The sequence below is a fragment of the Procambarus clarkii genome, chromosome 40 (assembly GCF_040958095.1).
Source record: "Procambarus clarkii isolate CNS0578487 chromosome 40, FALCON_Pclarkii_2.0, whole genome shotgun sequence".
In the NCBI taxonomy this organism is placed as follows: domain Eukaryota; kingdom Metazoa; phylum Arthropoda; class Malacostraca; order Decapoda; family Cambaridae; genus Procambarus; species Procambarus clarkii.
This window is the reverse complement of record NC_091189.1, coordinates 28,721,750-28,744,724: the sequence shown is the minus strand read 5'-3', so window position 1 is coordinate 28,744,724 and position 22,975 is coordinate 28,721,750. Positions and strand designations below refer to the sequence as shown.

Genomic DNA, 22,975 nt, shown 5'->3' with positions numbered 1-22,975 from the left:
GGGAGAAAAACGGAACATAAGGAAAAGTTAAAGCAATCCGGCACAATTAGAAGACAGCAGCAGGAGCATAAGGCCACAAAAGGACAGAGGACTGTCCCACGGAGCATCACACCCCGACAGCCGTCCAGCAAGCTCCCTCACGGCGCCAACGGGCTGAATGGGGAGGGGGAGTGGACTGGCTAGTGTATGTTGGAGTATGCACCAAGGAGTTTCTACAAGTTATACTTTAAGTATGCGTTTTCCTTGTTTAAGATGTCATTTTGACAAGAGGGGAAAGCAAGCTAGAAGATTTAATTAGTTTTATTTTACAATAAAAAATGCATAAAATTAAGGCAAGTACAGGCTTATTTATTGCTACTTAATTTGTCAGATCATACATATTCCCAAAGTTATTTTACTCTAGCTGCCTTCTTTCATCCATTCTTGTACCAATTTACACTTCATTAATCATGCTAGATATAACCAAGTATCAAAAGAATGCACCAAGCCTGGGGGATTATGTAGCTGCTAGAGACGAAGCAGAAACCCTTGAACACTCCTCAAAAACATTATGATATTTAATGTAATGAATCTTTATATTGCTTGGGGGGAACAGCAAATTTTCCATTTACCATATTTTCTATTGGACTTTAGGATGGGGTTTATATTAGAGCAAGATGGCGAGGGAGGGGGACGGTACAGCTATAAAGGGTTAAGTGTCGTTCATCCAATTAAAATGGCCAATCGAGCTGTTAATTTACAACTAAAAGTTTCACTTTTAGTACATTTTTATACAATTAAATGTTCCCCGTTTAATCACCTTGTGGTCAATTAATACGATTGGTTTTGGAGAAGATGCTATAATTTTAAGTCTAAAATGGTATTACATTACAAATTTATAGAGCTGGCCAAGATACTAATGGTATATATTTTAAATAAACTAATGTGGTTCTTAATGACGCCCTCACCCATGGACGATACGGAAACTAATTGTCAAATATTGTTTTAGGAAACCCTGCAACAACTTCCTACGTCTTCGTCAGGAAGTCTGCTATATTTTGTACAATCGTTAAAAAACGTTCCAGCGTTATTCAGAAAATGTGGAAACAATTTTCTATATATACATAAAAAAAAATAAAATCTAGATTGCAAATTAAAACAATATGAAAATCATAGCCGTTACAATTACTACAGCGAGAGAGATTAGTGCAGAGCTGGGCAAGAACCCTAGCAACACCGCCCCCCGGGGAACACTGGCGCCGCCTGGCTGGTAGCTCAGTTCACTGGACGAGGTAGTGATGGGTGTGGGGCTGACTGGCGGCGTCGTGCTCTGGGCCATCATGGAGGAACTCTTGACAGAGATATTTGCATCTATAGGTGCCACAGGTGTTAGAGACATCACGAGTGTTGAGTTGACCGTTGTCACCAGTTGAGAAGTATACTCTGGTGTTCTTGTGGTCGAGTTCGTGGAGGGTGGAGACAACACTACCGATGGAACCATTTCCTTCGATCTCGAGGGTGTTATATGCTTTGTACTTTGGTTGGTGGGCAGACCAGATCTTGCCTTTGTGTTGGAGGTCCCACTGGGAGTGGGGAGCACACTGTTAGGTATCGTGGTGGTGGCGGTGGTCGTGGGGATAGTGGTGGCGGTGGTCGTGGGGATAGTGGTAGTGGTGGTAGTGGGGGTAGTGGTGGTAGTGGGGGTAGTGGTGGTAGTGGGGGTAGTGGTGGGGGTAGTGGTGGGGGTAGTGGTGGGGGTGGTGGTGGGGGTAGTGGGGGTAGTGGGGGCGGGGATGGTGGTCGTGGGGATAGTCGTCGGGATAGTGGTAGTGGGGGTAGTGGGGACGGGGGTGGTGGGGGTAGTGGGGACGGGGGTGGTGGGGGTAGTGGGGACGGGGGTGGTGGTAGTGGGGACGGGGGTGGTGGTAGTGGGGACGGGGGTGGTGGTAGTGGGGACGGGGGTGGTGGTAGTGGGGACGGGGGTGGTGGTAGTGGGGACGGGGGTGGTGGTAGTGGGGACGGGGGTGGTGGTAGTGGGGACAGTCGTCGGGACAGTGGTAATGGGGGTAGTGGTCGTGGGGACGGGGGTGGTGGGGATAGTCGTGGTGGGGGTAGGGGCGGGGATGGTGGTCGTGGGAGTAGGAGTGGTGGGGGTGGTAGTAGTGGTGGTGGTGGTCACACTGCTAGGTATGGTGGTGGTCACACCACCAGGCACGTCTGTGGTAGACCCGTTGCTAGTAAGCTCCAGAGGAGCCCTGGGACTAATTGCTCCAAGATATACACCAGGCCTGTTAATATCAAAATATTAATGCAAGCTTTGAAAACTTGACAAAGGTGATTGATAAAAGATTAAGCCATCCAAAAGGCGCCACGGGCATGAATAGCCTGTAACGCAAAGGTGAACAATGCCAGCCTTTTATAGTCATGAAAATCTAAGCCATCCCACCACTGTTCAGAGAACCGCTCACCTGGCGTACAAGATTGTGGGCGAGGCGTCCACGATGTCGAAGTGTGCCTCTCTGCTCCACCGCCCCTTGAGGGCTTCCAGTAGCTCGGGCGAGGTGGTCATTTCTCCATCATACACCAACCACTCTGTTTCCTCTGTACATGATCCAGGAACAGTCCCACTGGAACAAGTCAAAGCCTTTTGAAAGAAGGCTTTATTTAAAATTTTGCTTTGCATTTTCTTCATTACAATAACTTCAAACCGAGGTGTTCAGTGCGAACTGAAGTGTTAAGCATTCAGAAAAATTCACTTTTGTCCTTGTTAGAGAAGGAAATATTTGCTATTTTAGTTTATGTAGCTTTTCCCACATTGTATATCAAGCATAGCCTTTTCTCAAGCATGCATATATATATATATATATATATATATATATATATATATATATATATATATGTCGTACCTAGTAGCCAGAACTCACTTCTCAGCCTATTATGCAAGGCCCGATTTGCCTAATAAGCCAAGTTTTCATGAATTAATTGTTTTTCGACTACCTAACCTACCTAACCTAACCTAACCTACCTTTTTGGGCTACCTAACCAAACCTAACCTATAAAGATAGGTTAGGTTAGGTTAGGTAGGGTTGGTTAGGTTCGGTCATATATCTACGTTAATTTTAACTCCAATAAAAAAAAATTGACCTCATACATAATGAAATGGGTAGCTTTATCATTTCATAAGAAAACAAATAGAAAAAATATATTAATTCATGAAAACTTGGCTTATTAGGCAAATCGGGCCTTGCATAGTAGGCCAAAAAGTGAGTTCTGGCTACTAGGTACGACATATATATATATATATATATATATATATATATAATTTTTTTTTTTGGGGGGGGGGGGGGGGACCCGAGAGGCGGAAGAGGAACAAGGGGATCACCATCGAGAAGTAATTAAGTAATTATCAAAAAGCACCAAACCGGGAAGGCTATGTACGTAGCACCATCAAATGTGCAGAATAATCAGAGGGCGCTAAATATCACCAAGGATGCCAATACGAGAACAGAAACGAATAAAGTGAACGATATCAAAAGTATCCGATTCACCAAGAATTCTATCGAGGGACAAGGGACCGTGAGCGACGGTCGGAAAGCATGACACGTCCAGGAAGTCAAGACATTTAACAAGGATATGCACAACTGTAAGAGGGACAATGCAATGTGGACAATGAGCAGGGCGGCGCTCCATTAAGTGACCGTGAGCTAAGCGCATATGGCCAATATGCAACCTCGCCAGAGCCGTTTCCCACCACCGGTTACAGTAGTAGGAAGAAGGCCATGGGGACACTGCTCTTAAGAGCACGAAGTTTGTTAAACAGAAGACCAACAACCTTGCCAACAGGAAAGGATGCAGGAATGAATAACGGTAAAATTCTGAATAAGGAATACCTTTACGGGAGGTGGGACAAGAGCTGATAGCTTTCCGAGCGGCTGCGTTTGCAGGCTTATATAAAGGACACCAATATAGCTGGGAACCCAGCAAAACTCTACAGACTTAAATTTACTAGATAAGCAGCCTCTTTACGATCACTGGATGGACTGGATTAAAGGACTCCAGAGCCATGAGGGCACTACGACAGTCAACTACAACCAGAAAGGAGGATTGACTGAGACAGCAGGAGACGCAGAGAGAATAGCAAAAAGTTCTGCCGGGAAGACACTAGTCTCCAGCGGTAGGCGACACATAGGCGAGGTCAGGAAAAACATTAGCCTACACTGTCTACAGACTTCGACCCATCAGTGAAGATAGGAATGTAGCGGGACTGTGAAGAGAAGTGTTCAAGGAAAAGGCGTTCAGAACCGTAGGAAGAGAAAAGCTTTAGTGATACAGGTCAGGGCTGTACAAGATTTTGGAAGGGGAACCCTCCACGGGGGCAAGGACGGAACAAGGAGAAATATTGGCAATACGAACTGAAAGAATCCTGCAAGCGAGACAACCCGACAAAGAGGAAGGTGAAGAGGAACAGGAACTACAGGAGGGGTAAAAGTCAAAGCACGACTCTAGCGAGAGTGAGGATGTTGTAAGAGGACGTGTCTGAGACCGCGCAAGGTAGCGAAGACAGTAGCGATCTTTACGGTCTTGGAGAGACATGAAGCCAGTGTCAACACACAAGTCGAGGGCGGGAGTCGAACGAAAGGTACCAGAGCAGAGACGCAACCCAGTAAGGTGCAAAGCATCAAGACCGCAAAGAATACGAGGAGAAGCAGACGAGTAAGCAGGACAACGATAATCAAGTTTAAACTGGACTAGAGAGAAATGGAGAGGAGCGTGCGCCTATCCACTCCAAGAAGTATGGGGACAAAACCTTAAGGAGGTTAAGGGCCTTGGTGCATTCAACTGAGGTAAGAGATATGGCGCGACCAAGACAAACGAGTGTCAAAGATTAATTCCAAAAGCTTAACAGAATCCTTGTTCCAGAATAATCCAGAATACAATGGGGATGACCATAATGAGACAGAGGGACGGCGAACGACATGCTTCCGAGTAAAAGATATAGCACAAGTCTTAGACGTAGAGAACTTTAAGCCATGGTCGGTGGCCCAAGATGGCACTGCAATCTCAAGTTGAAGCCGCCGTTGAAGGAGAGGAGAATCACCGACAGCAAAGGGTAAGATCGTCGATAAAGTTGAGAAGACCCCCAGAAGGGAGGAAAGAAAACCATCGAGGGCAACCAGAAAAAGTAGTGCTCAGAACACTACCTTGGGGTACACTTTCGCACTGCCAAAAAGAGGCAGTGGCACCAAGCCTCACTAAAAAGAACGACGAGAGAGGAAGCTTTGGAAAGAGGGGGGATTACCACGAAGGCCAAAAGAACGAAGTTCGGACAGAATATAATATCTCCAGGTTGTGTCAAGCCTTTTCTAGGTCAAAAAGGACGGCAACAAGGGAGGTCTTCGCAGCAAAAACAGTACGATTATAGTCCAAGTTCACCAGGACATCTGTTGTGCACCTGCACCTGCAAAATCCAAATTGAGAAGGGAAGAAGTGGTGATGGTGTTCTAAGAACCACATCAGACGAACGTTAACCATACGTTCAAAGAGCTTTCAGACAACTCCTGAGGGCAATAGGGCGAAAGTCATGAAGAGATGTCCCGAGAGATCCTAGTTTCTAAACAGGGAGGACAACGGCATCGAGCCAGTCCTCATGGACTGGGGACGACTCCCAGACCCGATTATACAGACTAGGTAAATACCGAGAGTGCACGGAGGGAGATGGCGAAGCATGTCAATGAATGTTATCAGAGCCCGCCGCCGTAGAACCGCAGAGGGCCAGGACAGGCAGGCAGGCAGGCAGGCAGGCAGGAACACACACACAAAGCACAATTAGGCGAGTACACAGACAGACACATTATAGGGAAGTCCGAGATGTGTGAAAATCTAAAGAATGATATTCAAGAACAGGTTTAGGAAGGAAGGATTGAGGAAGATGAGAACCAGAGCTAACAGAAGAAATGTGGGAACCCAGTTCGGTCGCGACTTTCACTGGGTCCGCCACAAAAGTACCACGGAGGTGAAGCACCTGCGAGACATCTGGAACTAACTTGCCCACTATCTTGCAGATTCATTCCCAGATCTGTGGCAGAGGAGTATCCGATATAATGGTGGAAACATAAGATTTACAACACGTTTAGCTGTACGGATGGTCCTACGGGCCACCGCACTCTCCTTCCGAAACAAAAAGAATCAGCCATCTTCCGGCGTCGGTGTTTCTTCCAGGCTGCACGTTTACAGTGGACAGCCCGAGCACAGTCCGCATTCCACCAGGGAACGCGTGCCTCGAGAGGTAGAGAAAGGAATAGAGTGGAGGGCAGTGTCGAAGACTCGTGAAAAAGGAGGAGGGCGCGAGGGAGCAGCAGAATGGAGAGGTCATAGAGTAGCACGGAGGGTAAATAGGTTCCAGTCAGCCTTAGCAAACTGCCACCTAGGAAAGGAGAGGGTGAAAAGAGAAAAGTAACAAGGATGGGGAAATGGTCACGGCTATGAAGGTCATGAAGAACCCACCACGTGAAACCTAAGTAAAGACACGAGCAGAGAGAAAAATCAAGACAGGAAAGGGTGCGAGTTAGAGTCCTAATGAGTGGGCTCACCAGAATTCAGAAGAGACAAGGAAGAAGAGAGAACAGACAATCCGAGAAGGCGACCTCGGGTGTTTGTCAGAACATCACCCCCAGAGGGTATGTCGACAATTGAAATCACCCAGCAGGAGCACAGGCTCCAGCAAGGAGCCAGTGTTCCTGTTAGGCGATTTCAATTGTCGGAAATCGGGAAGAGAAAGCAGGACATTTTGGGGGGGGGGGGGAGGTAAATGGAACAAACCGTATACCATTTACTCAAAAACACAGGCAGCAGAACATTGGATAGGCGATGGAAAAAGTAGGGGACGAAAAGAATATTAGAACGAATCAAGAGCAGTAGAGTTATGGGCCCCAGGAAGAGCTGGGGGGGGGGGGGGAAGGGGGAGTTGAAGAGAAAGTAATAACCACGAAAGTGACCAGGACGAGCACCAAGCATCGACATCGGCTCCTGGAGACACAAAGGGGCGAAAACTGAAATCAGAAGTTAGAGTTTATGGAAAGGGGCATAATATCCACGAATATTCCATTGAAGATTAGACATCGACAAAAAGAGAAAGGACAGCAACAGAGAACAATGAAGAAACAAAGGCAAATTTAACAGCATGTCAAATAAGCTCAGGATCAGGGTCAGCAAAGTCAGTGTTAGGGGCATAGGTAAACCGAGTAAGGATGGAGGGAAAGGAGCGGGAGGACAGACGGGCAGAGTCCGGAGGAGACAACCGAGAGGGGCTGTCGAGGACAGGAGAGGCAGAAACCGGGGAGCGTACTTCAGCAAGGGCAGCAACCAAGAGGGAAGCGGGGCCAAACAAACCTCTATGACAGGGGGCCCGACCACCGAAACGGGAGGGGATGGAGCAATGGAGTCAGGTTGGGGGGGGGGGGGGAGGGAAGCCCTCGAGGGAGGGAAAAAAAAAAAAAAAAAAAAAAAAGATGCCTTCTTACCCGCCGGGGAGGAGGAGGAGAGGAGCCAGACTTACGTTTCTAACTCAAAGAGACAGGTGTTCCAGCAACAACGTACTGAGCGACACACTAGCATCTCAATACGAGAAGAACGAGAGAACATAATTGCTGGGAGGATGATGGGCAACAACCTGTACAAACAGGCGGCGTGGAGAGCTACGAGACGGGGGGGGGGGGGGGTGAGGGGAGGGGAGAGATGGGAAGGAGGATCAGAGGGAAATGAGAAAGAAGACACAGGAGACATGGCAGACTGGGTAGGATGAAAGGAAACTCCAGATCGAGAACCAGGAGGGGTACCCTTCGGGACAGAACGTAAAGGAACAGGTGAGGTGGTGGGCATGTCTAGGTCTAAGGCCTGGAAACGGTTGAGAGACTGAGGAAGGCGAGAAGGACGAGGAGAGGAAGGGCGCAACAGCTAGCGCAAGACACCAGCAAAAGGGGGGCGAGACATCAAACTTTGCGCCTCACCTCGGGAAAAGAAACGAACCCAGTGTTTCAAGTTGAAGACGGCTGCCTGAAGTTTGTAATGTAAACACGCGCGAGAGAAGGTAGGGTGGGTCTCGCCGCAATTGAGGCAGCGAGCCTGGGTAGGAGAGCACTCCGACTTAGAGTGACCATCCTCCCCACACATGGGGCATACACACAGTACTGGAGCATCTGAGGGCACCATGCCCAAGTAAGTAAGTAATTATCAAAAGAAGGCACCAAACCGGGAAGGCTATGTAGCACCATCAAATACGCAAAATAATCAGAGGGCGCTAAATATCACCAAGGATGCCAATACGAGAACAAAAACGCACAAGGCGAACGATATCAAAAGTATCCGAGTCACCAAGAATTCTATCGAGGGACAGGTGACCGCGAGGAGCGGTCGGAAAGCAAGACACACGCTCGTCCTGGAAGTCAGGACATTCAAGAAGGACATGCACGACCGTAAGAGGGACAATGCAACTAGGACAATAAGGAGCAGGGCAGCGCTCCATCAAGTGACCATGGGTTAAGCGAGTATGGCCAATACGCAACCTCGCCAGAGCTGTTTCCCACCACCGGTTACGGTGGAAGGAGGACGGCCACGAGAAAACACAACATTTAAGAGTACGTAGCTTGTTACCAGTAACAGACAACCAAGAAGCCTGCCAACGGGTAAGAACTGAGGAATGGATAACTGGGTAAAAGTCGGAATACGGGATGCCTTTACGAGAGATGGGACAAGAGCGGACAGCTTCCTTAGCGGCAGCATCCGCACGCTCATTTAAAGACACACCAATATGGCTGGGAACCCAACAAAACTCAACCGACTTAAATTTACTGTGAACGAGAAACAGCCAATGCTGGATCTCGACAACTACTGGATGAACCGGATTAAAGGACCCGAGAGCCATGAGGGCACTACGAGAGTCAACAACAACCACAAAGGAAGACTGACAACGAGAAAGCAGGAGACGAAGAGCATAGAGAATAGCATAAAGTTCTGCTGTAAAGATGCTAGTCTCCGGAGGCAAGCGACACATAAGTGCGATCAGGAAAAACAACAGTAGCCAACACCGTCCGCTGACTTAGACCCATCGGTGAAGACAGAAACGGAGCGGGAGTGAGAAGAAAAGTGCTCGAGGAAAAGGCGTTTTAGAACCGTAGGAGGGGTAAAAGCTTTAGTGATACGGGTCAAGGAAGTACAAAACCGCGGAAGAGGGACCCTCCACGGGGGCAAAGAAGGAACAACACGAGGAGAAACATCAGAAATACGAACGGAGAGAGAATCCTGTAGGCGAGATAACCGGACAGAAAGAGGGAGGTGGTGAAGAGGAACAGGAACCGCAGGAGGGGTAAAAGTTAAAGCACGACAGAGGCGAGAGGAAGGATGTTGCAAGGACCGCGCAAGATAGCGAAGACAGTAGCGATCACGGCGGTCCTGGAGAGACAGGAAGCCAGTGTCAACATACAAGCTAAGGATGGGAGTCGAACGAAAGGCACCAGAACTGAGGCGCAACCCAGTATGGTGCAAAGCATCAAGACGGCGAAGAGTAGAAGGAGAAGCAGACGAGTAAGCAGGGCAACCATAATCGAGCTTAGACAGGACGAGAGAGGAATGTAAAGCAAGGAGAGTGCGCCTATCTGCCCCCCAAGAAGTATGGGACAAGACCCGAAGGAGGGTAAGGGCCTTAGAGCACTCAACACGGAGGTAAGAGATATGGGGAGACCAAGACAAACGAGTGTCAAGGAATAACCCCAAAAGCTTCGCGGAATCTTTGTATTCAAGGGGATGACCATAAAGTGACAAAGAGGGACGAAGAACAACCCGTTTCCGCGTAAAAGTCATGGCACAAGTCTTAGAAGTAGAGAACTTGAAGCCATGACCTGTGGCCCAAGACGACACGGCATCAATTGCAAGTTGAAGCCGGCGTTGAAGGAGAGGCGAATCACCACCCTGACAACAAAGGGTAAGATCATCGACAGAGAGCGGAGAAGACACCAGAAGGAAGAGAGGAAAGAATACCATTGAGGGCAACAAGAAAAAGAGTAGTGCTCAGAACACTACCCTGGGGCACACCTTCGTATTGCTGAAAAGAGGGAGAGAGCGGTACCAAGGCGCACCCGAAAGGAACGACGAGAGAGGAAGCTGCGGAGAAAGAGAGGGAGATGGCCACGAAGGCCAAAAGAATGAAGTTGAGATAGGATATGATAACGCCAAGTGGTGTCGTAAGCCTTTTCTAGGTCAAAAAGGACGGCAACAACGGAGGTCTTCGCAGCAAAAGCAGTACGAATATAGACCTCCAAGTTCACCAGGACATCTGTCGTGCTGCGGCACTTGCGGAAACCAAATTGAGAAGGGGAGAGGAGGTGATGGTGTTCCAGGAACCACATCAGACGAACGTTAACCATACGTTCAAAGAGTTTGCAGACACAACTAGTGAGAGCAATAGGGCGAAAGTCCTTAGGGGAAGTACCCAGAGACCCCGGTTTGCGAACAGGGAGGACAACGGCATCGAGCCAGTCCTCAGGGACTGACGACGACTCCCAGATCCGATTATACAGACTCAGTAAATACTGAGACGTGCTCGGAGGGAGATGGCGAAGCATCTCATAATGAATACCATCGGAGCCCGCCGCCGTAGAACCGCAGAGGGCCAGGGCAGAACGAAGTTCAGAGAGAGAGAAGGGATCATTATAGGGAAGCTGAAGACGAGTGCAGAAATCTAAAGGACGAGACTCAAGGACAGGTTTACGAAGAAGGAAAGATTGGGGAAGATGAAGACCAGAGCTAACAGAAGAAAAATGGGAACCCAGTTCGGAAGCGACCTGCAACGGGTCCGCCACAAGAGTATCATGGAGGTGAAGGACCGGTGAAACATCGGGAACGAACTTACCCGCTATCTTGCGGATACGCTTCCAGATCTGGGCCAGAGGGGTCTCGGACGTAATTGTTGAGACATAAGATGCCCAACATTCACGTTTAGCCGTACGGGCCACCGCACTCGCTTTCCGAAAGAAAAGAAAAGAATCGGTCGTCTGCCTACGGCGGTGCCTCTTCCAGGCTGCACGCTTACAGCGGACAGCCCGAGCACAGTCCGCATTCCACCAGGGAACGCACTTCCGTGGACCCCGAGAGGAAGAGCGAGGAATAGAGCGGAGGGCAGCGTTGAAGACAGTGTCATGAAAAAGGAGGAGAGCGCGAGAGAGAGGCAGAAGGGAGAGGTCAGGGAGAGCAGCACTGAGGGTAAATAGGGTCCAGTCTGCCTTAGCAAACTGCCACCTAGGGAAAGAGAGGGAAGGGCGAAAAGAGAAAAAGGAAACAAGGATGGGGAAATGATCACTTCCATGGAGGTCATCAAGAACCTGCCACGTGAAATCTAAGTAAAGAGAAGAAGAGCAGAGAGAAAGATCAAGACAAGAAAGGGTGCGAGTCCGAGAGTCCAAATGAGTGGGCTCACCAGAATTCAGAAGAGACAGGGAAGAAGAGGAGAAACGGCTCAAGGAGGCGACCCCGGGTATTCGTCAGAACGTCACCCCAAAGAGAATGACAATTGAAGTCACCCAGCAGGAGCACAGGCTCCGGCAAGGAGTCCAGGAGGTGTTTCAAATCAGGAAGAGAGAGCGGGACACTCGGGGGGAGATAAATGGAACAAACTGTGTACCATTTCCCCACAAAGATACGAGCAGCAGAACAATGGAGAGGCGAAGGAAAAAGTAAAGGAACAAAGGGAACATCAGCCCGAATCAAAAGAGCAGAAGAATTAGAAGCCCCAGCAATGGCTGGGGGGGGGGGGGGAGAGAAAGGAATAGCCACGAAAACGACCAGGACGAGCACCAAGCATTGGCTCCTGGAGACAGACAAAGGGGCGAAAACCGCGAAATCAGAAGTTGGAGTTAGAGGAAATTGGCGTAATAACCTCGAACGTTCCATTGAAGAATGGACAACGACGAGAAGAGAAAGGACAAAAACAGAGAACAAGGAAGAAACAAATGCGAAAGAGCAACAGAGCACGTTAAAGAATATCAGGGTCGGGATCAGGGTCAGCAAAGTCAGGGTTAGGGGGCATGGGTAAACTGAGCAAAGACGGAGGGAAGGAAACGGGAGAACAGAGCAGAGGTGGGCGGGCAGGGTCTGGAGGAGGAGGAGGAAGAGGAGGAGACAACGGAGAGGAGCCGTCAAGGACAGCAGCAGGAGGAGGAGGGGGGGGGGGAGTAGAAAGAGGGGAGCGCACCCCAGCAAGAGCAGCAACCGAAAGGGAAGCAGGGGCCAAAGAAACCTCCATAGCAGGAACAGGGGGCGCAAGCACTGAAACGGGAGGGGAAGGAGCAACAGAGCCAGAAGGAGGAGCTGAGGAAGAAAGCGAAGCCTTCTTACCCGGCGGGGAAGAGGAAGGAGAGGAGCCAGGCTTACGCTTCTGACTTAAAGAGACCGGTGTCCCAGCAACTACGTACCGGGCAACGGATTCCAGTGTCTCAACAGGAGAAGCCGAACGAGAGCTCACACGACGGCCGTTAGGAGAGCGATGGACATCCGCCCGCACCGACAGGCGGTGGGGAGAGCCAATAGATGGAGGAAGAGGATGGGAAGGAGGATCGGAGGGGGACGAGGAAGAAGACACAGAAGACACGACAGACCGGGTAGAAGGAAGGGGAACCCCAGACAGAGGACCAGGAGGAGGATCCTTCGGGAGAGAACCCAAAGGAACAGAGGAGGGGGCAGTGGGCGCATCAGGGTCCAAGGCCCGGAAACGGTTGTGAGTCTGAGGAAGGCGAGAAGGACGAGGAGAGGAAGAGCGCAACACGCGAGCATAAGAGATATTAGCATAAGGCGGGAGCCGGCGAACCTGGCGCCTCGCCTCAGGAAAAGATAAACGCTCCCGGTGCTTCAGGTTGAGGACGGCTGCCTCAAGCTTGTAATGGACACACGCACGGGAGAAGGTAGGATGGGCCTCACCGCAGTTGAGGCAACGAGCCTGGGGAGAAGTGCACTCCGACTTAGAGTGACCTTCGCCACCACACAAAGGACAGAGAGAGACAGTCCCGGAGCAGCGGAGGGCACCATGCCCAAACCTCCAGCACTTGTTGCAGAGCCGAGGAGAAGGAATGTACTCCTGGACAGAGCACCTGGCACCAGCAAGAATGACAGAGGGTGGAAGGGTCCTACCATCAAAGGTAATCTTCACAACCCGGAGGGGTTGACGGCGACTACCACGAGGGGGACGAGTAAACGTGTCCACCTGGAGAATAGAACGGCCCTGGGCAGCGAGGATATGGCGAATATCGTCGTGGCAGTCGCGCAGGTCCCGAACACCGGTTGCAACATGGGGCGGGAGCAAAATAGTGCCAACACTGGCATTCAATTGAGCGTTCTTCGAGACCCGAACGGGGGTCTCGCCAAGGCAGGATAAGGCAGCCAAGCGGGAAGCAGCATCCTGAGAAGGAGCAGCAACGACACGTGTACCGAGACGAGTGGGGTTGAAAGTAATGGAGGCATCCACGGAATCAATGAGATGTCGATGAAGGGAGAAATCGTCAGGAGGCGCAGAATCAAGAGGGAGGAGATCAAAATATTTGGCCCACGAAGCGGGACCAAACAAGGCTTGATAGGTAGCAGAACTGGAAGGAATCGAGCGAGGGCGGCCGTGACGAGGACGGCGGTGAGAACCCCCAGAGAGAGAGGGGTTAAAAGGCGCAGTAGTTACAACTAGAGAAGGAGCCGCGCCAGGGGACGAGGTAGTCACCACTGGGGGCTTGGGGCTCGGCCCAACCACAGAGGAGGGAGGGGAGCCAGGGGAAGGAGTCAGAGAGGCCAAAGGAGGAGCAAGGTCGGGGCCCAATGCAGCGGAGGCTACAGAGCCCGGTCTTCCAATACGGACCGACTCGGGGGCTTGGTCGCCCACCCCACGAGCCTGAAAAGGTAAGCCAGAAGCAGCCGAAACAGGGGTTATCATCTTGACGAAATTAAGAATTCACTCACGAATGTGCCCCCACACCCACCATGGAGCCACAATTAGAGGCAGGACACCCAACAAGAAGCTATCGCCGATCTTGTCGGGGCCTCCTAGGGGTGCGTCGTGAGTATACGCCCCACAAACGCCACCTTAAGAAACCGACAGTCCGTCGAGATCGGGTTCAGTGACGAAGTGGGGATTGACAATAAAAGGTTCCCCTCGCTCTCGACGTCGGGTACTGCAGTTCTACGGGTGCATGAGTATGCCTCCTCAAGCACCCGGGCGTCAAAATAGAAGAAGTCCATGGAAGAACCAGAACGAGCAAAAGGTCGGCAGGAAACGGCAAGCAGATAGGAGAAGAGGACGGAGAAAAACGAAACAGAAGGAAAAGGAAAAGGTGCCCAGCAGAATTGGAGAGGACGGCAGCAGGAGCACAAGGCTAGAAAAGGACAGAGGACTGTCCTAAGGAGCATCACACTCCAGCAGCCGCCCACGAAGCCCCCACACGGCGACAACGAGCTGAGCGGGGAGGGGGGCACCATGCCCAAACTTCCAGCACTTATTACAAAGCCGAGGAGAGGGAATGTACTCCTGAACAGAGCATCTAGCACCAGCAAGAATAAATAAGTGGCGAAAGTGTCCTATCAAAGGTAATTTTCACAATCCGAAGGGGCTGACGGTGACGACCAGGAGGGGTTCAAGTGAACGTGTCCACCTGGAGGACAGAATGGCCTTGGGATTCGAGGATATATTTAATATCCTCGTGGCAGTCCTCGAGGTCCTTAACACCAGTTATAACAAGGTGCAGAACAGTGCCAACACTGGAATTTAACCGAGCGTTCTTTGATACCCGAACAGGGGTCTCCCCAGTGCAGGACAATGCGGCTAAGTGGGGTAGCTGAATCCTGAGAAGGAGCAGCAATGACATGCATACCGAGATGGGTGGGGTTAAAGTTACGGGCATCTACTGAATCGACAAGGTGCTTATGGAGGGAGAAATCGTCAGGCAGAGTAGAATCTCTTATGGTGAAGATCAAAGTATTTAGCCCATGTAGCAGGACCAAACAAGGCGTGGTACAAATTAGTATGAGAAGGGATGGTGCGAGACCGGCCGTGGCGAGGACGGTGAGAACTCTGAAGGGTTAAAAGGCAGTCAATGAGGGATGGAGCCGTGCCAGGGAACAAGGTGGTCACCACTGGGGACTTGGGACTCTACCCTTCCACAGAGGGGAGCAGTCCGGTCTGGGCCCAATGAAGCGGGGGCTACAGAGCCTGGTCTTCCATCACAGTCCAACTCGGGGCCTAGTTTGCCCAACCCATGAGCCTAGGCAAGAGATAGTGTCGTTGTCCATACGTTAATCATGCTAAAGAGTCTGGGGCCTGGAATCAAGGGATGCCACCTACCAGGGCAGCCAGAGAGGCCGAGCACGGGCCAGTGCAGGAAGAGGTGCATCGTCCCCAGCAGTGCTCCCATTTTTCAACAAAGGAGTCCTACTGCTTCGTCTATTCTCCCACACTGGTGCAAAGACCTCATTCCCCTTATCGCCCCAGCCTTGACACCCATCCACTCAGGGCAGCCCCTCACAGGCGACCCCTTCAGTGGGCGGTCCGATGATTCACAAGGCCCCCTATGTGATACCCATTGTTACGGTGCCCTCTCCTATTTCTTTCGTCTGCCTGTTTTAAGAGTCGTATCAGCTCTCCCTACTGATTCTCTGAGATACAGGGAGTCTGTTGGTATATGTGGCGACCAGATCGGCCGCCAGATAAGGGAGAAATTTACACAAGTTTGTAGGTAAAGGGGAAAGTGGCACCCTGATATAAATGAAAGAGTACCCCCCCTACCTGCAGATCCGCCGTTTTGTAGAAAACGCTAGCCGTGTGCGGATTGGGTGACGTGGGTCACGGGCGACCAATCAGAGCCCGCCGTGACGTCACCGAGTGCCCCGGACGGCGCCAACGTCAGAGTTGACCTGACTGGAGGTGACAGGACGCGCCTCGGTCACTCGAGGATTTGAGAGCTCTACAAGCCTTATTCAGTGGATTAAACTAGCCATCGCAGCCCACCATCGTTACTGGAGACCCTGCGCTTCTGGGAAGCAAGAAAGAAGCCAAGTTCATTGAGCGGAGGAGTGCCAAACTTGGAAAATTAGTCGGCGACGACGCAGGGCGGCGCCGCTCGACGCTGAGGGTCTGAAAAGGTGTGGCGGGCAGGCTTGGCTGTGACCGGGTTACATTTACTAAGGGTTTTGGAGGGACGACATAGTTCCTAGGACAAGGAGCAACGCCTTGAGGAAGGGACGAGTGTGTGAATATAGTGATTAGCTCAGTGCCCACTGGTGAACCAGGATTGGGATAGCCGAATCCCTGGGATTGGATCGGCGATGACGCGAAGGCTGCACGACACCTGAGGATTTGTGGAACGTTCCTGGATCGTCAAGGATCGACTCGGGAAGCGTGGGTACCTCACACTATCGAGGGACAGGCGTCGTGAGCCAGGAATGTAAGGTAGATCAAATTTCCCTCCCATTACCCCTTGTTCGAGTAGGCTAGATAGGCCACGATATTTGCATTTGCATGTTGCAGGATAGCATTAATGCTTTAGTAGTAGGATAGGCTGCAGGGCAGCTTGTGTCCAGGACTGTTGGAGAGGACAGTGCGCGTGGACGGCAGGACAGTGGAAGAAGAGGTGCCGACGTGGCGAAGAGGCCCTCCTGTGAGAGTGTGTGACTCCTGTCTAATCTGCCCAGTTGAAGGAGCGGTTGGAGGTTGTGAAAGTTGCTGACGATCTCCAGATTTATTATCCTTATGTTCATTTTCCTGTATTGCTTATAAGTGTATGTGTGATCATGTAATTTGTCAGTAAATTCACACATTTTATCAGTGTGTTTAAATGTGCCTCCATTATTGTTATATTTCTTTATGAGCATACACGAGGGTTATAGTACCACCTAGGGAACGTCACGTTCTCTATAGAAGTTCTTATCGCCTGGAGAGTGGTAAAGCAGCACAGACTTATGGGAGAGTACCCTGGGCTGACAGTCCAGTGGCAGATCTACGGGAATAGCAACACTGGCAACAAATATAGAACACGCCCACTGAACTGCATCGCTGGGGTGCAGATACACTAACCCAGCTGGCGACCTTGTTAAGAAGATAGAGAAGGCAGGCAGGAAAGAAGTTCCTGCAACCTTTTTGTCTGGCAGGCAAGACTCAGGGAAGTTATTGTTATAAGGTAAGCCTGAGTCTTCCTTCACTTCTCCACGGGTCTAGGCCGGAACTGTTAACAGCAGTTTCCCCGTGGTTGACTGAAGGGCTCCCAGGGTGAATCAGTGGCAACCCCCCCCTTTAGTGTTGGGAGCAAAGACCTGCGGTGGTGGGCATTGCTGGTCCTCCCCTGTGGGACCAAGGAGACTCCGGTGAATCCCGGGAGTCGGAGGGGCTGAATATTCTGCCTTCTGAGCCCCTAGCAGCCGATTGCTAGCGGAGCCCCAGCCCACCCCCCGTGACACCATCCACATGTACAACACCCAAAGAGGGGTCAGAAGAGGGGCCGAAGGAAACCCTCCCGTCCCAGGGAGGTGTACGCGAGCCCCTCACCACAAGGAGACACCACGGAGGGGGCATCACCGTCTAGTTTCCCCAATGGCCACGGCTGCAATGCGTGACATTACGTCATGGGCCTAGCCGACAAGTTTAAGCCTACACAATATGACAAGACATTAGTGCATTGGACCATTCATAGATCTGACTGTTCCATAGGGATGCTTGTGGGGTCTGAAACAAGCCCGGCACACCATACCGTACAAGAGCATGCCTGACGTGCGTAACCCAGCTAGTATGGCCAACTAGTAGTTATCAATGAATAAATCCACAAGAACCGTGTTGAGGGCTCAAACTTGCGTCCAGGACGATACCAGATGTACCTTAATCGACTGCACGACGAAATGGTATAAGAATTACACAAGCGGTTTGTGTCAGACACTGGGATCCGTGTGAGGGCAGCAGCACTCCCTGTTGCAATTCTTAAACCATGTCGTGGAACAATTATCGATTAAGGTACGTCTGGGATCATCCTGGACGTAAGTTCGAACCCTCATCACGGCTCCATGTGGATTTATTCTTTGATATATCCACATGGATATATCAAAGATATATCCAACTTAAACTAATAAATATGAACTTTATATCCACGTGGATATATCCACATGGATATGTATACTTTGTATAGTAGTGATCACCTTGCGAGTCGTGATATGCCAACATCAAGTTGCCCCACTGCACCTGTATTTAAGATAACCTAATCATCACTTTAGAATCACGACTGAAGAACAGTAAAAAGAAAAATGCAAGACAAATGTCACAGGATACTAGAAAGAGCGGGATCAAGTTCAGTTAAATCAGGGCTGAGGAGGAACAGGTAAATCCAGCAAAGATGGTCAAGTCGAGAGGGTGCGGGTGAAGAGCACAGACTAGCCGCAGGGTGCGGGTGAAGAGGTAGTGCCGGGAAGGTGTGGTAGAGCATGGCCAAACCGCGGCACGCACCGTATCGGGAAGACCCGAGGTAAATAAAGTGGCGGGAACTTCCATACCGAGGTCAGTTGGTTCTGCTACCGAGATACAGGAACAAGGACGGAGACGAGCTTCGGGAAGGACTGACGCCTTACAGGTTCACCTTCCTAACACAGGTGGGGGTAGATGCAAGGTACCGTGCGACAGTCTCAGGCGGGGGAGATAGAACGAGATTGGACGATACAAGGATACCTGGGAGGACGTATTGGCCTGGACGGTCATGCTTCGGGAAGGGCCGAAGATCGGGGGGGGGGGGGGGGATGCGGGGAATAGGGCTGTGGAAGAAGCCCACAGCCCTATTCACTGGAAATATATATATACTTCACATGCTCTTGACAATATTCCACTATAAACTTCCCATTAACCAAGTTCCGTTTGGATCGAATGGTTTGTAATTTTCACAAGCCTATCACATGCTCCTCTTGCATACTATCATGCAAGAGGAGCCACACATCCAAGGTTAATCCAATAAAATCAGCAGACTTCTAGATGTTACTACTGCTCGGCTTAGACTCTGTTACAAGTATCTCTGGGAATTCTCATTATCTGTTGATGTAGACCTGACCAAATGTAAACTGTGTCAACAAAATTATTCGCACACCCTCCGTCACTATGTGATGGAGTGCGAAAAGATACGCGAATTTAGAGACAATTCTATAACCAATGTTCCAGCGATGTGTCAATATTTAATTCAAAATGATCTACCAGAAATTTTAGCCAAATATCCACAGTTTGCTAACTGTAGGTAGTAACAGTGATTGTAACCTATCCACCGCTGCCCACTGGATGGGGGGCGGTGTGCAGGACAAACATATCAATTGTGACACTAGCTCTCCACATATGTCAGTTGCTTAATTTAGAACCTGTACTTGAGGTCGATCTCGAACCCATTGTTGATGTAAGAACTTTTACTGAAATTTTGTAACTAGCTCATCAAGATTGTAACTTGCTTAGCTAAATGAATTGTGGGGTTCAGTCCCTGAGCCCATTATGTACCTCTGTAACCCTTTCCACTACCGCCCACAAGATGGGTATGGGGTGCATAATAAATGAACTAAAACTGCCAGACTAGGAGAAGCGACAAAATGCATGCAAATTAGAATTTTAGTTTGCCTTGGTTAATGTATCTCTTACCTTCTGTGATCGAGTACAATAACCGCCCAAGAACATATTTAATCCTTTCTATAGTCTAGACGAAAATGCATTGCCGCTAGAGGTGTTAAATCACTACAGTTAATAACCGCCATGTACCATAGTAGCGCTCTGACTGTGTACCAAAGTTATAACCACCACTACCAGTGTGTGGCAGTGTCTATGGTAGGAAATAATAACTGTGCATACTTGTACTGGTAGTAAGCTTGACCCTCGGGAGGAAGGAGGTCACCCAGGGTCAAGTCCATCCTCCTCGTCTCATTCTTGATCAACTTCACTATGTCTGCCACCGACCTCTGCCCAACAGGGAAAACATTATTAAATACAAGAGCAGTTAAGAGTCATAGATTAGGTTACGAGTTACTATGGGCTAGAGAGACATCCCATGTACACGGCACTCCACCTACAGGCCCGCCACATCTGCCTGACGCACTGAACGTGTTATAACATTTACATGCTCAAATTTAGTTTTTTTTTTTGTCTAAATTTGTTTAAAAGGTTTCGTTTAGGGGCACTAGTCGGTCTTCAAAGCACAACAGTTTATTGTAGACCCCCAAGACCTATACCATTAGGGGGGGGTGCGGGACGGGACGCCCCCAGGGTGCGGGACGGGACGCCCCCAGGGTGCGGGACGGGACGCCCCCAGGGTGCGGGACGGGACCCCCCCCCCCCCCAGGGTGCGGGACGGGACCCCCCCCCCCCCAAGGGTGCGGGACGGGACCCCCCCCCCAGGGTGCGGGACGGGACCCCCCCCCCAGGGTGCGGGACGGGACCCCCCCCCCCCCAGGGTGCGGGACGGGACCCCCCCCCCCCAGGGTGCGGGACGGGACCCCCCCCCCCCAGGGTGCGGGACGGGACCCCCCCCCCCCAGGGTGCGGGACGGGACCCCCCCCCCCCAGGGTGCGGGACGGGACCCCCCCCCCCAGGGTGCGGGACGGGACCCCCCCCCAGGGTGCGGGACGGGACCCCCCCCCCCCCAGGGTGCGGGACGGGACCCCCCCCCCCCAGGGTGCGGGACGGGACCCCCCCCCCCCCAGGGTGCGGGACGGGACCCCCCCCCCCCAGGGTGCGGGACGGGACCCCCCCAGGGTGCGGGACGGGACCCCCCCCCCCCAGGGTGCGGGACGGGACCCCCCCCCCAGGGTGCGGGACGGGACCCCCCCAGGGTGCGGGACGGGACCCCCCCAGGGTGCGGGACGGGACCCCCCCAGGGTGCGGGACGGGACCCCCCCAGGGTGCGGGACGGGACGCCCCCAGGGTGCGGGACGGGACCCCAGGGTATTTTACCCAGGAATTTACATTTGTAGTGAACCGACATTCTTCATCATGCACCTCTGACATTTGCATACTTTTATTTATATATACACGAGTCCTTGCATTCTTTTTTCAGCCACAAACACGTATATGGTTTTGGGCAAGTCCTTAATACTAACGCGCGCGCGGAAACAAACATTACAAAACACAGTCTACTACTACTGTCGGTATTTGACAAATAGAATGCTTTAGGCAGTGATGTGGTGGAGGCTGACTCCATACACAGTTTCAAATGTAGATAGGATAGAGCCCAATAGGCTCGGGAACCTGTACTTCGGTTGACAGTTTAGAGGCGGGACCAAAGAGCCAGAGCTAAACCCCCGCAAGCACAACTAGGCGAGTATACACAGTAACACCCCTCCGGGGGACTAGCGGCTGTAACTCCTGGATACCTATTTACTGCTAGATAAACAGGCGCATCAGGGTGAAAAACCTCAGGCCATTTGTTTCCGCCTCCGCCGGTGATCGAACCCGCACCCTTAGGAGTACGAACCCCGAGTGCTGTTCACTCAGCCGTCAGGCCCCATATAATACACCAATACTTTAGATGCGGAGACTTTCCCCGCTGTAGTGGGAGTCTAACCAGGGCTGTAAAGTGCCCCTTACACTCCCCCACAATAATGACCAACAACTAGGGCGGCGTCACCTGGTAGGCTGAGTTGTGGAGGCTGGCCTGTGGCGTCACTCTGGCGAGCACACCCACGGCCAGAGGCGTCCCCGTCAGCTGGTGGTGGGTCCGGCGCAGGTAGTGCTGCGCCTCCAAGTTAGATTTTCGCCCTGTTAAGTTATCAATATTTATAACAAACCAATTTCGTATTAAATGATAGTTTAATGTCTGACATTTGCAACGACCAACTTGGAGGGATGGAGGACATTCTTCAATTGGTGCAACAAACTAAAGAAAATCTAACATCAAATTTCGAAAAAAATATTACTGCTTGTGTAAGAGAATTTCCCTAATGACCTATAAATTTGGATTTCTTTTAACGTGAATTTTATATTCAAGCAACCATGAATTGTGTGTATTACTAGTGGCTCTTTAATAATATTCTGAATTACCAGACATATCCTATGGTCAAATAGCACCATAGACTTCGATAAAGCTAGTCTTAGATTGTTAAAACCGTTATGTTACCATGTTAGGGTCGGATGTGCTTGGTTTTAAAATCCATTGGTGAACCCCTATACGACTTGTCCCATACACAGAACATATGGAACATTGTACCAGGTCTCTTGGGCCAGACCAGGCTCTACCTAAACCCCTTCCCTTGCCGCCCCCTCCCCCAAAAAGCTAGCTGACCATTCCACTCTGGGAAAACACTATCCAAACCGGTACTTATCACTATTTATACCCCCTTATCTCTAAAACCCTGATCATATTTAACTTCCATATATAGCAACATGGGCAACATTGGTTTGGTGTTGGGGTTAACCGTTACCGGAAGGTTATCAAGGTAATACCACCAAGCCAGGATACTCCAATCCTGGATATGTATTCCAGGACCAGTAGTAGTAGTAGGCATCAGTCTCGGGAGAGTATGGAGTCGAGGTCTGGTTGCCGGTCTGGAGTGGCCCCTCCAGGGAGCAAGGCCAAGGTAGGTTGATACCGAGAAGCCGTTACCCAAGCAGCAGGTCTCTTTCCTCTCCACTGTATCTTAAGGCCACGGTTGGCCTGCGAGGTCAACTTCCTGGACTGAAGCATACTCTATACACCAAAACGCGAGTTACAACTGTGTACATGTCGCTTGTTCCGTTCCGTTCCAAGAACCCTAGAACAGGAAAGCAGGGGATGGAAGACGGGGGCGAGGATGCGGAAATCTTGAGCTAGGAACTGGAAACTAGTCGAACAGGGGAGAAAAAAAAAAGTTTATAATTGATGAAGATTAAGCCACCCAAGAGGTGGCACGGGCATGAATAGCCCGTAAATCAGTCAGTGGTCCAACTTGTCGGTGTCTTGTTATAGATTCAGCTACTGGGAAGAAAAAGTTCCAAGCAGCA

General features: G+C 50.7%; 1 protein-coding gene across 1 annotated transcript in view; it reads right to left on the bottom strand.

Annotated features, from left to right (window-relative positions):
- Positions 1 to 288: 288 nt before the first annotated feature.
- LOC123758006 (uncharacterized) overlaps positions 289 to 22,975 on the bottom strand; it is a 28,858-nt gene continuing 6,171 nt past the window's right edge. The window contains exons 4-7 of the mRNA XM_069338911.1: positions 21,624 to 21,754; positions 19,853 to 19,959; positions 2,448 to 2,606; positions 289 to 1,562 (exon numbers count right to left, since the gene is read on the bottom strand). Of these exons, the coding sequence (XP_069195012.1) occupies positions 1,133 to 1,562; positions 2,448 to 2,606; positions 19,853 to 19,959; positions 21,624 to 21,754 (827 nt within the window). The 3' untranslated portion in view covers positions 289 to 1,132. The remainder of the gene's footprint in view (positions 1,563 to 2,447; positions 2,607 to 19,852; positions 19,960 to 21,623; positions 21,755 to 22,975) is intronic.